General features: G+C 46.7%; 4 protein-coding genes and 1 non-coding gene across 7 annotated transcripts; 3 read left to right on the top strand and 2 right to left on the bottom strand.

Moving 5' to 3' along the window:
* The first annotated feature begins 1,832 nt into the window (after positions 1–1,832).
* On the top strand, positions 1,833–1,976 carry ONS95_006157. Its single transcript has one exon. It is a non-coding gene; the product is annotated as a tRNA-Lys (tRNA).
* An 808-nt stretch (positions 1,977–2,784) lies between these two features.
* Positions 2,785–6,060, bottom strand: NAG2 (N-acetyl-glucosamine-6-phosphate deacetylase). Of its 2 annotated transcripts, XM_058499602.1 has the most exons (5): positions 5,777–6,060; positions 5,083–5,722; positions 4,850–5,022; positions 4,675–4,801; positions 2,785–4,494 (listed from the first exon to the last, which is right to left on the bottom strand). In XM_058499602.1, exons 2-5 carry the CDS (start codon positions 5,365–5,367, stop codon positions 3,247–3,249), a joined length of 1,833 nt encoding a protein of 610 aa, XP_058350646.1. In that variant the 5' UTR covers positions 5,368–5,722; positions 5,777–6,060; the 3' UTR covers positions 2,785–3,246. The 2 variants fall into 2 exon arrangements, with proteins under 2 accessions (XP_058350646.1, XP_058350645.1); XM_058499601.1 differs by having other exon boundaries at positions 4,675–5,722.
* Positions 6,061–6,225: 165 nt separating this feature from the next.
* Positions 6,226–8,764, top strand: ONS95_006155 (uncharacterized protein). Of its 2 annotated transcripts, XM_058499600.1 has the most exons (2): positions 6,226–7,324; positions 7,406–8,764. In XM_058499600.1, the coding sequence occupies exons 1-2, from the start codon at positions 6,672–6,674 to the stop codon at positions 8,559–8,561; spliced, it is 1,809 nt and encodes a 602-aa protein (XP_058350644.1). In that variant the 5' UTR covers positions 6,226–6,671; the 3' UTR covers positions 8,562–8,764. The 2 variants fall into 2 exon arrangements, with proteins under 2 accessions (XP_058350644.1, XP_058350643.1); XM_058499599.1 differs by having other exon boundaries at positions 6,724–8,758.
* Positions 8,765–8,832: 68 nt separating this feature from the next.
* On the top strand, positions 8,833–11,692 carry HEM14 (oxygen-dependent protoporphyrinogen oxidase). The gene is made up of 3 exons (XM_058499598.1): positions 8,833–9,524; positions 9,574–10,230; positions 10,281–11,692. The coding sequence occupies exons 1-3, from the start codon at positions 8,961–8,963 to the stop codon at positions 11,004–11,006; spliced, it is 1,947 nt and encodes a 648-aa protein (XP_058350642.1). The 5' UTR covers positions 8,833–8,960; the 3' UTR covers positions 11,007–11,692.
* An 8-nt stretch (positions 11,693–11,700) lies between these two features.
* ONS95_006153 (uncharacterized protein) lies at positions 11,701–13,262 on the bottom strand. The gene is made up of 2 exons (XM_058499597.1): positions 12,905–13,262; positions 11,701–12,851 (listed from the first exon to the last, which is right to left on the bottom strand). Exons 1-2 carry the CDS (start codon positions 13,004–13,006, stop codon positions 12,198–12,200), a joined length of 756 nt encoding a protein of 251 aa, XP_058350641.1. The 5' UTR covers positions 13,007–13,262; the 3' UTR covers positions 11,701–12,197.
* Between the last annotated feature and the right edge of the window lie 670 nt (positions 13,263–13,932).

The raw sequence follows: 13,932 nt of genomic DNA, 5'->3' as shown, positions 1-13,932 counted from the left end.
TAAATAATATACAGCCATCATATGTGGTATTGCATAGAGTATGCGTTGCAAGATATCGAGCTAACCATGGTCACCAGAAGAAGCAAGTTCCGGGATGGATTTACTTTACTGGGAAGAAGTTCCAAGGGCGCGTCCACGGTCCCACGTACTAGAACATCAAAGGAGAGCTTGAAGACGAGCTTCCAATTGAAGAGCTCTTGCTGGATTCTGTCATGTTCATTCTCGATCACTTGCTGGATTATGAAGGCGATTTCAACGGGACACTGGATAGAGGTCAAGTCAAGTTTATATGGGAGAAATCGGGTGCTACAATGCTTGGTAGAAGTGGAAAAGGAGATTTAACCATCAAGGGAAAGATTCACATTGACTGGTCTCCATAGACAGGGGGGGTAGTTGTGCCTTGTTACTCCAGGAGCCGTTGTTTCCCCTCTGCGGGTTTGACCTCGCCCAGAGACAATGGAAATTCGTATCGTACTTAGCTAGTTACCGAGCAGTACGGCGCTCTTAAACTTAGGTTCCTTCATTATGTGAGCCAATACACACTGAATACCCACATAATCTGGAAGGCGAATTACTTTATCTTGAACAACCCCCCTCCTACCCAACAACACAGACACACACACACAGGGAAAACCACTACTGAGTATTTGATCTACCAAATACATTTCGTGGATATTGGTAGTCGGCGTCATTAAAAATCAAAAACTGCTTTGTTCAGAAGAGATCTCAGGTTCGGATGTTCTGCGAAAGGTATGTTATTTCGCTTACGGAGAGGGAGCCGAATCTCGATTACTGGCCGTAAGAGAGTGCATGCAGATAGGGAGGACAGAGATTGCGTCATCTTCATCTTCACTGAACTCCCGCGGATGGTAAAAAAAAAGAGGCATTGGATGAAGCATCTGCACGCCATACAGACTATTGTCGTCTAGTGAAGGATCGTTACAGGCACCGGCTGGTAAAAGCATTGCCGAGGATTTCACGCTTTCATTTTCGGCTTAAGAACTGCTCTATTGAATTCAGTGTAGGCAAAATATAAGATTATGTTTATACCCATATATACCTTTAATACTTATAGGCTACAGCTAAATCCACTTGGGTAAATAACTATAGCCACTTGCTAAGCCTCGGTTAGATTTTCGAGTGACTACACCTGTATATTTATTAACCGCACTACCTTATACTAATTACTAAGGCGCGCAAGGGAGATTAATATAAAGGTATTACACGGATCAATTATCAGCGATACTAGTCAGATAGGTGGTATAGAGCATACTATATTAGTTGTTACACTTTATAAAACTAAGCACTAAGTATAAAAACAGCTCTCTATTCAGGTGTAGGATACAATTCTAAGTAGGCTAGTCTTTAGTACTTACAGAGTGTTAGCTAACTAAAGCTAACACTTGAGGTTGACTCTCGATAGTAACTAAGGGACAGGAGTACTTAAGAAGGTGCACGATAGACTTCATTCAGGGTACATAAACTTAGTAGTTAATAATACGTATTCGCGAGTATCCTAAATGCACACCTTATATCCAAGACTTAGCTGGCTTAGCAAGTGGATTTAGCTATTTGCCCAAGTGGATTTAGCTAGCCCCTACTTATAATGCAAGAACAGAAGTGTGGCTGGTATTATTGGTATTGTAACAATATCTGATCCCGTTCCAAAGTGTGTGGGGATTTACCCTTTACTAATTGGCTCGATTAGCCACGCTACCTTACCCCACTGTTCCGGGGCTTGTCGTACCTATATATCCAGAAATCTTTGTTATATCAACGTAAATCTATAACCAAATAAGACGTTCCCGTGCACCGTTTATAGAAACTGCCCTGCCCGGGTAGCTCAATCGGTAGAGCGTGTGGCTCTTATGAATTTTCATCACAAGAACACCTCAAGGTAAGCTCGCCTAATATACCTATTGTGATCCCACTCGCTGACCCTCAACAGGTCGTGGGTTTGAGCCCCACCTCGGGCTCAATTCCCGAGGTTCCTATCACTGGGAGCTTCTTACATTTACTTTTGCAATTTTCTTTCTTCATCCACGTCTAAGAAACCGTTCGTTTTTTAGCTTTTAAGGGTTCTCAGGTGGTTACGCCTAGAAATATAAGCAACTTGAAAACACTTAGTTGCTTGCATAGTAGCTTAACACTAAGTACTTCCGATTCAATTTTGTGTTCTTTTGGTTACGATAGAATGTATTTTTCAGGTTTTGAATTAGTGTGTCTTGACTTAAGCGAAGCCCCTGAGTTGCCTCGCTACCCCTTTGATTAAAACAAAACAATCATTTGTCCTCAAGCGAGTCACAAAATAACGCAAAAACGTATATTAACCAATACGAAAGGCTATAATAACGCATAAAAATTTATAAATCACAATCGCATTTAATAGTTCAAGCGACTGCCTGCAAAGCGTGGCCCTGAATTACCGGCCTCATGGTACTCTGCTTCCTTAGCCTTAGATTTCACATGAGATTATTTCATAGTACGTAAGATTGTTGTATTCTCGAAAGTATCAATCACAGTATACATTTGTTTACAATCAATAGAAAGATAGCTGGTATCGACTTCTCCCTATTATTGTGACCCGCCTTGGCATACACGCCGTTGACCTATGACGAGAGCCGATAATTTTATTCAAGACCTCACACCTCATCCTCGATCACCCAAATCTGGATTTTAGAAGCCTTTACAGCACCGGGCCTTGACGATTATCATCTCCCCAGGTCGTAAGCTTGCCTGCTACTTACAGTCGCATACTAATGTTAAAATCGAAAGATACAATTCTCGGAAGGTCGGCACTTGAAATCTGTCCTCGAGGAGAGCTTCTTTACTATCTACGACTTGACCACAGCGTTACCAAGCAATTCAGAGCAGTTCTTGAGGACTCAGCAAGTAAACCCCAACATTTAGAGCAGGGTTTGAGTAGCTCTGCGGGTACATCGAGAAGAACAAACGGGCTCAGATCCAATTAACGCCATGCGAAAGTACAGAAAGAACTTATACCGATAAAAAAGACTAATCTGGACTAGTGTAGAGTAGAAAAGAAGAGGAAGCAAGCATTATTTATTGCTATGCCATGCGACGAGTATTATCGACTCTAGAATGTCCATGGTCACTGTCAGAGAATGCCATATAGCTCGGATTGCCAGAAAGAGCCACAAAAGTCAAGGCTCGAAACGCCAGCTACTGCAACCGTCAGGCACAGAAAATTGAAATCACCAGTTGACATATACGCCTGTCAGAAAGTCAAAGAACACACTCCGTCGCATCACTCTGCGTGCAAAACACCATCTGCACTGGCCCCGCGGAGATCCCTCGACTGACCATCCGCTCCCTCATCTCAGCCAATCTTGGAGCAGCAGCAATCTGGCTTCTATTTTGCCCACTAGCATCTTGTCGTCCTGACCAAAGTACCTCTCCTGCGGCACTCGCGCGTGGCCAGACCATATCGTCAAGGTTAACGGGATCAGTTTGCTCGGACCAGATGTGAACTTCGCCACCCATGACGAGGTGAGTCTCATTGGCTGGGACGCCACTCAGAGGGTCGTAGGAGTAGACGAGCCGCCAATTCTTGGTGGGGGAACAGTAGTCGAGGAATGGATAGTATTGTTGGAATGATGCACCGTTCTCGAAGTTGAGCCATTGGCCTTTACCGCAGTCAAGATACCAGAAGTTATAATTCCCAGCTAAGACTTTGTGACCCTTGCCTGTGAGTGCTGCTACTGATGCTTCGTTGAGCCATGATTGAATGAGAACATCGCTACCAAGTGTAAGGTTCCATTCCAGAGCCATCTCCTCCCATACAATTGGCGCAAGTCCTGCCCTTCTGATTTGATCGTGGTTTCGGTCTAGTAACTTTTGGATAAGCGGGCCGATGACAGCGCTTTCGTTTGACTTGACAGTGTCGTCCAAAAGGTAGACCTGCTTGTTGACTTCATCTCCTCCAGTATGGAAATACGCTGAGTATGGGACGACTCTTGGCAAGACGTCGTCGAAGAGCTTTTCAAGAAACTTGGGAACTTCAGGGGAGTTCAACTTTAGTGATCCACAAGGAGGTTCATTACAGTATATATCCCATGGCTTTGCGTCAGCACCCGCGATCAGTTCGGGGTAGGTGTAAGCAATGGAGGTGGTATGACCGGGCATATCAAATTCAACGATAATCTCAATGCCACGTTGAACAGCGTATATCTGGATCTTCTTGAAATCAGACGGACTATACGTTAAACCAGGTTGAAAAGCTCCCTTCTTGGACAAATCGGGCATCGATGGGATATCGAGTGGCCAGGATTGCGCATCGGTCATGTGAATGTGCAGACGGTTAAATTTGTTCATGGACAAGGCGTCAATGGTTCTCATGATGTCGGCGACAGGGAACCAGTTTCTGGCGACGTCCATGTTGAGACCTCGGTGGGGAAATTTCGGCGCATCGGTGACCATGACGGGTACCATGTTAGTGTAGACGCCGTGACCGGAAGAGTGCTTGTAGAACAACTATTTGCTCGATCAGTACCTGCTTCGTCCAAAGTATCGATATCAAATATGGAACTATCAAAATGGGCTTCGGCTATGAAGTGAATAGAATGGAACATCGAACTACCCTCATCTCCCGTAGAATTCTCATACTGTACACGCTCGGAAGTTTGTTTCGAAAGAAAGGAGAACAAGACTGACTTGTGTGAAGGTCTGAAGGCCATGGAGGACTCCAGTCGAGGAGACAGCGCTAAGCTTTGCAATACCATCCATCCCAATGGTGATATTATAGGACTCATCAACTTGCCCAGCTAAGGGCTTGAAGGTGCTGGAATTGTCAGTACCGGTTTGGGTAATGGCGAGATTCGTGATATACAGCTTCTTGGTGGCCACCTCCGGCTCGAAGCCTACGAGTTCATTTCGGGCGACCAATTTCCACGGGACGAAGCTCTGGTTGAATAAGGCGACCATGTTCCGGGCAATGGCACCTTGGACAATGGAGCGGCTCGAGAATCTGGTGCTGGCATCGCCACGAGAGTAGAGAGAAGACTATAATCCCAGCAAATGTTTAGTATCGTGACCTAGGAGACTGAACAGAATGTGCCCTACATCGCCCTGCTCGTAAGAAACATGCACGCTCTCTTCAATCCACAGGACTGAATTGCCAGTCGAGATGGATTGGGGAGCTGGCCAGATCGCGAGGACCTGGATCGTGTTGAGAAGGAGAAGGAGGAGGTATGGATATCGGAACATGATGACGATTATGAGTATGTTTGCGAAAAAGAAAAAAGAAAAATCTTCTGTGAGATCAAGAAGGTACAAGAGGGACGTCGAGGTGTATGTACACGATGAGGATGTGGATGTGTTTATCACGTTCGAGAAGTCAAAGAACATGCGCTACGCGTTCGCTAAATGCATACTTGCAAGGATACAAGAGTTGAACAAAAGCGAAACAGAGCGATGCAAAGGCAACTGCAAGTAGGTGCTGCGGTCTGAGCTCAGATTCTGCCTTTGGTTCCGCAGATTAAAACATCATGTCATGGGAGCGCCTGTAACGTTATCCTTAGGTATGTCGACGAGATCCACGAGCTTGTGATGGTTGGGTATACCAAGTGCTGGGAGGATTCAGCATCCACGGAGATCGAGCGGCTATGCATATTGGATAGATGACAGTTGAGCGAGAGGCAATAAAGCATGAATTGTTGGCTGAGGCGTATCCCCAATGAACACGGACAGGTGACAGTCACTACTAGTTGGCTCGAAACTTAGAAAGCGGTTCACAGACGCAGAAGTGTCACCATACCCAGGCACTGGGACTCAGACTCAGACTCAAAGTCGTACATTTGCCAGGTATCATGCAACCTGAGGTGACCATGGTTGTTGACATTGATCTTATCTGCCTTGTGTGGATCCAGCGTGATGACGGGTAAGGCAGAGATTGATCTTCCCGAAACTCAATTCCATGGTTCTGGAGCGACAACATGCCAGGGCGGTACCTTCAGTCAGTAAATTTTACGGTCTACCACTGTTTCTCGGACCTATGGAAGCTTCTGTGAATATCGAGTGCTGGGAGGAACTGGCCTCGAGACGAAGCTGCATGCATTCTTATTAGAGTGGTGGTGGTGGCGCGTATTTGAGCTGGAGCTGGCGGCTTGGTAAACACTGCTGGCCGCGCCAGTCATGCGTCAAGCCTCAGATGGCTAACTACAGTACTGTACATAACCACACTACAGTTTTGCTGTGGCTGTTCATGTCAAAGGTAGAAAGGCAATTCTTTTGTGAGGATACAAAAGGCCCAGAAATATCTCAGAAGGACTCAAGCTACTGATACATTACATATCCGTACAGCATGTTCGGAAGCCACCTGAGGTAGCGACGTCCAAACTGAGAGATATGGGTCGTGTCCGGGGTGAAGTTGGTGAGCTGCCAAAACGGACCTTGTGGCTAAATTCAGGTCCTGCGCGAGACTACTTACAAGACGTCGTTCTTACGTCGATTGTCGATTTCTGGACATTTCATTGTCTGCTCCATTCTCCCAGTCTTGTTCTGTTCTCATGGCTGAAGATTAAGTGCCTACCTACTTACATGTCTGGGTAGCTCGTGGAACGGAGTTGCAGCCGCCAATCCAAAAGAAGACTAGGGCATTCCTGGTCTCCCATCTTTCAACTACGCTTCCACACGTGACTCGACCGACAAGTATGGAAAGCGCCCGACCCTTCTTGAGCCGCGATTCATTTCGTGAGGCGGCCTCCTTGATCACCAGTGGAACAACGCTCTTTGACAACCCCAACCCGTCCTCGACTTCGAATCACACAAAGACAAAGAGTTACGGCCTAGGATCTGATTCAAAGAGAATCTGTCCATCCGCGATTTCCGTCGAACTGCAAAAATTCGAGTTCGGGCATCAAACATCCCGTGCTGCGAATTACCTCTCGCTTTCTTCGCCCCACTGCTTTCACAGCAAGACATTCTCAAGGAATACCAATATGTCGGTCGAGATCGCAATCGAATCGCCTCTGGCACAAGCACTGAATTCTGCCATACAACCAAAATTGGTAGAGGTGGGATGGAGCTCAGGTGGCGGCGACGAGGGTCAGCTTGCGGAGTACATCCTCCTCATGCTTGCCAACAATAAAACCCAAGAACAAATTGCAGCAGAACTCTCGAGCGACCTATTGGGCTTGGGACCTGATGATCCAGGAGCCAGGGACTTCTCGCAGTGGCTTTTCCAGCAGATCGACATACTTAATTCTGCGCAGAATGGCACAAATGGTTCCGCGACCACCGATGGGCAAGCAAACGTGCAGGATGCAGAGATGGGTGATATCTCAGATGCTGGAGATGGGAAAGTGTATGCCATTTCATCAGTTGACCTTTCGCAACCAGATACCACTCTCCCTGCAAAGCCCCCAAGACTAACATATCATCATAGACCTACGGGTCCAAAGTCCATGCGCGACGGCACAGGCGTCTCTCGCCCAAGAGATAAGAGAATGCTTGGACACCTAGCAAAGGCAATGGACAGAACAAATGATTCAGTCCTCCACAGAGTTCGTCCTCAGAACGGCAACGAGCGCATCAATACCCACTCACGAGCTCCTCCGACTGGACCACGACAGCAAGCACCCGGCCGCGGCGGAGTTCGTAATCTGAACTCGAGGATGAACGGGAATAGTATGGGAGGCATGCCAATGCAACATGGGGGAGCGGCGCAAAGCATCATGAACATGACACAGGGCCAGCAGATGCAGCTCTATCAGATGCTGGAGCAACAGTCGAAACTCATGGCAGCAATGATAACCCCACAACAGCAGCATCAGATGGGCATGGGTAGAGGCGGTTTCGGACTGAATAACAACTTCGGCCATCAGCAACCTGGCAGATCTCTGTTCGATCGAGTACAACCACATCAACGACCGCAGAACAACCAAAGATTTCCCCAGACTGATAGATTTGGTGTCCAAAACCAGCAGCCACGGACTGGCAGTGAAGCACCTTCATCATCAATGGATGTGGAGATGTCGCAGGAGAAAAAGGAACTCGACCCGGAGAACACCAAATGCAGATTCAACTTAAAGTGCACGATGCCTGAATGTAAGTTTGCCCATCAGTCTCCAGCTGCTCCTCCTGGGGCTGCTATCGACTTCAGCGATGTCTGCTCCTTTGGCGCTGCCTGCAAGAACAAGAAGTGTGTTGGCAAGCACCCATCGCCTGCTCAAAAAATATCGTACCAGACCGCTCAGCAATGTAGATGGGGAGCCGATTGTACCAAGGTTGATTGCCAATTCGTTCACCCGACACCTTGCCGAAATGGCGCCGATTGCAAGGTTCCCAATTGCAAGTTTGGCCACACGAAGATCGAATGCAAGTTCAACCCGTGCGAGCGTCCAACGTGCCCATACAAGCACCTCGAAGGCCAGAAGAGAGGAAAATTCGAGGACAAGGTCTGGACGGCAGAGAAGAAGGAGCATGTTAGTGAGAGGAAGTTTGTGGAGGAGGGAGGGCCGGAGGAGTTGATTATCCCAGGCAAGCCAGAGGCAGTGTCTGCTCAGGCTCCAACCATAAAAGAAGAAGAGCCGATCTCTTAGGAAGTCGGCGTTGGTATTGGGAGAGAGGTCAAAATGTATACCACGTCCTTTGCATGTTATTGGTGTTCAGGGTGGCGTTTTGGTTTACTTTGCGGATGGAATTCTCGAAGCAAAAGATCAGCTCGAGACAAGATTATGTAGAATGCAACGTGCTTTATTGGCACCTTGAGAGGAAAGACTCTTGAGGTAAGCCACCCAAACAATACTTCCTGAATCATTACTGTGACCTGAACAAGATATGAAAATATTTTGAGAACAGCCCGCCCGGTCATCGCGGGGGTGGTGGCAGGGTGGATCAACACGGGCTGGAGTTTAGCGAAATGCACTAAGACTTATGTGACGTTGAATAATCCCCAGACTATTATTGTTTACTACAACCTAACACTATTTCACAAGGCAATGCCTCCTCAATTGCCTGAACATGTCGTGATAACTCTACTCCGACAATGTTACATCACACCCAGATGCCAGGCATCACGATTGTGCCCGCAGCCACTGCCAGATAGCTGCACCAGGCATGTCTCCACGTTCCGCCCTTGTACACGACTGCGACACCGACACGCTGCAAGAGGTGGAACCCAGGCTGGAAATTCTTCTATACATACCAGAGCCGGAGATGAATTACAATCGTCCCCCAAGACCAGTTTGTTAGAGCTGGCCCCGGCTTGCGTGGGCATCCATCAATCAACGGTCGCTTTTGCTGCCCAGCATAATGATCGAGGACGAAAGGTAGAACCGGCGCGCATTGCTGTGCTTGGAGGTGGCATAACGGGACTAGCGACCGCGCATTACTTCGCCAGGGAAAATCCGAATGCGAAAATCACAGTATATGAGAACAGTGCTAGGCTAGGCGGGTGGTTGAAGAGCCACTACATGGACGTGGATGGGGAGAGTGTTCTCTTTGAGTCAGGTCCTAGGACTTTGCGGCCGGGTACTCCTCCTGGACTCGTTACCCTGGAGCTGGTATGTTGATATATTATTGTCCGAAATACATGGACTGATAATACATTAGATCCAGGAACTTGGTCTCCAAAACGAACTGCTCATTACCTCAACAGCCTCTGAAGCCCACCAGAACCGATATTTGTACTATCCCGATCGCCTGGTAAAGATGCCTGGAGCAGGACAGGATCCATTTGATATGGCATGGAGGGTTATGACCGAGCCTGTGTTCAAGGGTTTGATATGGGGCGCTTTGACAGAGCAGTCTCGTCCCATTCGACCCAGCGACATGGATGACGAATCTGTTGGCTCTTTTCTCGCTCGAAGAATGATGAGTGACGAGCCGGGCAACAACATTGTCTCGGCTGTCCTACATGGCATCTATGCAGGCGATATAAATCAATTGAGCGTCAAGAGCCTAATGCCGATGATGTGGCACTATGAAGCGTGGAAGGGTAGTATTATAAAAGCTGTATATACGAGGATGGCGGAGAAAGTGGAACTGGTGTCTAAGAGGGATCTCGAACTCAAGCTGGAGGTGCTGCCCATGATCAAGGCAGACTTGTTGGATGTGATGAGACATGCCAGTGTATACTCCTTTAAGGAGGGTATTGGAGTTCTGTCTGCCGCATTGGAGAGAGCTTTGAAAGAGAATCCTAATGTGGAATTCAAAATGGAAACTGGAGTTACGGCCGTGGAACATGATGGTGAGAGTGACAGTATCAAGGTACTTTGGCGGCTTGGCTATATTATTGTTCATACTAACTCACATCACAGATCTCGACCAGGCATGAGGCTCCAGCCAAATATACCAAAGCTATATCCACAGTCCCCAGCAGTGTCCTCTCCAGCCTAACATCTAACACTCTTCCAAGCCTGGCCCGAACACATTCGGTAACAGTAATGGTCGTAAATCTCTACTTCAAAGATCCCCACATCCTCACAGAACGCGGCTTCGGCTACCTTATCCCACGATCCATCCCCTTCACCCAAAATCCCGAGCGTGCACTTGGTGTCGTGTTCGATTCCGACGCCGTCAAAGGCCAAGACACAGCCACCGGCACCAAAGTCACCGTCATGCTCGGTGGCCATTGGTGGGACGCCTTCGAAACCTACCCGGACGAAGAAGAGGGCATCAACATGGCGCGGTCCGTCCTCCATCGGCACTTGAAAATCACCGACAAGCCTGCCGCAACACGTGTCTCTCTTCAGCGCAACTGCATCCCGCAATACACCGTTGGACACGAGTCGCGACTGCAGGCTGCACATCTGGATCTCATGCGTGAATTCAAAGGTAAGTTGGCAGTGGCTGGAAATAGTTATACAGGCGTGGGACTCAACGATTGTGTGAGAGCTGCTAGGGATGTGGTTATGGGTATGAAGAGGGGGACAACTGTTACGGGACTTGAGGATGCGGGGAGGAAGGATTTATATGCTCAGGTTGCGGTTCCCAGCTCGGCAGACGTTGAGGCTGGAATTCGGAGGAGAGAGGGGAGAAGTTGATGGAATCTTGCTTGGCAAGTAGAAGATTTTATCTCAGGGATGCCAAAGAGTGGTGTTTTCTTGGGCCTTATAATGACAATGGCCGAAAGAAGATAATCAACCGTACATGAACAACGTAAAAAAAAAAAATCGGACTGGTATAAGCATTCCAAGACCGCTCGTCCTATAGTGACTGCTGTTTTGCTGTCTCAACATTTCCTATCAACCGCACCAAATGGCATTTCCCTCCTGTCGTCACTTCCAAGATCTCCACCAAAATTTGGCTCTTTCAGTAGCAACCTGACAGGCTGGGTCATCTTCCTGTGGCATCAAAATATGTGTAGGAGGACTGTAGGGGGTTGCTGTCTCCTGCATAGAGCAGAAAGCTACACATGGTGGACTTGGCTTGCGTATTAGGTATGGGCAAGTAGTGGCTACGATACGGTCAGCCCACAATGGCAAGGAGACGATTATGACATATCAAAGCACTCGAATGCTTAAGTGAACCCTGGAAACCTTACTGTGAGCAACAAGCTGCATAAATAGCCTGATGATGTTGGTGCACATTTGTGGAAGATTGTTGTTTTCGTTGCCTTACTGGAAGGCTTAGCCGAGCGCGGCTTTACATGAGGTATTTACCCGTGGTAATTCGTATGATACCACAACATCCTGCAAGCAATAAGTGGCATATGAATAGGACGCATCGGAATGTTTGCAATAAACAAATCCATTAGGTGACTCTATTTAGAGCTGGTGACTTGTCCTTAAACGAATCAAAATGTGGTAAGTATGTCCTTGACATGCTTGGTCCAAGCAGAATATTCTATACTCCCATATTATCGTGGTCTAGCTCACGATGGATAGTCTTCGAACGCCACATCACTCACTGGACATCAAGGGCATGCGTTCGATTTAAAACGGCCATGTAGATAATCCCCCACCAGGGCTCTTGCGGCCCTCTACCACGACATCGAAAGCTTCATCCGCCCACAGTGCATCGAACTTGTTGTCACCAGCATCAGAGGTAATACTAAGATTTCCAGGCCCAAGCCTCCTTTATCAGTTTCTCTACGGTCATGTTTTCCAAATCCGGAAATCTCTCATTCAGTCTGAATCCTTTGTCGTCAGGTAGTAAAATGAGACCCTTCACAGCCATGGTACCAAACATGATCGTGGCAGCTCTCAAGAAGCTGTCCTTGGCCATTGACTCCGTCAAGTTCGTAAGTTCGTAACTACCCCCCTCTCAAGCTTCTCAATACTGTCATATGAAACCTTGAACTTCCTCCTGGTCGCATCCTCAGCCCATTTTAAAATCTCATTGAACGTGACATCCTGACCTGCGAAGCCACAGAGTATAGGCCAGTCAGATTCATCCAGCATCTTGATAATAAACTGTGCGAGATCGGGTGTGTAGGTCATCGACATCTTCTCAGTGCCAGTGCCAGGGATAGCAGCCACGCCAGCCCCGATGTCGACCGCCCAAGTAAATGGATTCAACGTCGTCTCGATATTTGGCATTCCCCAGTAGTCCATGAATTGACCAGTCGAGATTCTGGTGTACTGCAGTGTTTTCGTCTTCGCCAGCGCCTCTGCATTTTCGACCCAGTATTTGGCGTAGGGGTCTAACGCCGCAGTCTCTCGATTCGCAATGACTCCAAACTCGCTAGGGATGAAACGCTTGGTGGTGGCTGATCTATCAGCTGCTAAGATAAGGTTTAGTTGCGACTGTGAGCTTGTGCTGCTTTCCATGGTGATTGCTGAGAGGATAGTGTCGATTTGATTGGTCTCAAGTATTGTGACAACCGACTCGATGTCTGAATAGTCAACTTTAATGTGTTTGACAATTGGTGGATCTGGTTCTTCTTCCTGGGGGATGTTAACAATGGACGAGGAGGAGGGTGAGAATTTTGGCTGCTTACAGTTCGACTGAGGATGAAAACCTCATGTTTTGTTTTAGAGAGTGCTTGGACAAATGTCTTTCCCAATCCACCTGCACCGCCTGGAACTGCAATTCGAGTCATTCTTGAGAGGGGGGAAACTGTTTGCAATCTTCTTGAAACCGGATTTAATACGACAGAGGATAGAATGGAAAAGGTGATGCCACCTAGCTACCAGACACGCACAAATGCTTCTATATACCCAACTGAATATGTTTGCTCTCGGGCCAAACTAACTTTTACTACAATGACGGAGGAATCCACGGAATCCGGCGTGGATTCTCTCCCAGCGCATGTCATATTTCTTGTGTAAGCAGCAGAATTGTTGCTTACAGATCCTACGATTGTTGACGTCTGCCAATGCTTGGTGCTTGAGAATTAGTAGATATAGCAACACAAATTTGCCTTTACTTGGAGATCCAGGGTGTTGGTTCGCTTAAATCCAGTATGTGAGCTTGCTATAGTTTCGAGATTTACGATATAAAAGACCTAAGGGGTAGGTACTTAGGTACACTAGTATAGCTGTTCTTATAACTAGTTAGAAACTACAGCTACGCGCCCGCTCTTATTAAAAATTGTTTCCCTCTTCTTTTTAAAAACCTATTTACTTATATCTTTATAAAAAGTAATTATAAAATATTATAACTTTATAAAAGTAAATTAAAATACTAATAAAGTAACTTATAAGTTTCTTAGTTTTAATTAATTATCTAATTATAAAGTTATTAATTCAAGTTAATTAAGTTATATAAGATTTAAAGCTTAAGTTAAAAGCTTAGCCTTAAGGTAGCTTATATCAGGGGCTCCTGCCGTTTTAAGCAGGCTATAGCCCTTAAAGGCTATATACCTCTCGAGCTCTATAGCTCTTCCTAAGTTTTAGTTAATATAATATTACCTCTTTTACTTCTCGTGTTCTTAAGTACTTTATAATATTCTAAAACTTCTTTTAAGTAGTATAGTAAAGAGAATAACGAAATAAGGAGATCCGCTTAAAGTCTTTTTACTAAGAT

The sequence above is a fragment of the Cadophora gregata genome (genome assembly GCF_030347475.1).
Source record: "Cadophora gregata isolate MNR1 chromosome Unknown scaffold_17, whole genome shotgun sequence".
Lineage (NCBI taxonomy): Eukaryota > Fungi > Ascomycota > Leotiomycetes > Helotiales > Ploettnerulaceae > Cadophora > Cadophora gregata.
This window is presented reverse-complemented; position numbering and strand designations above follow the sequence as displayed.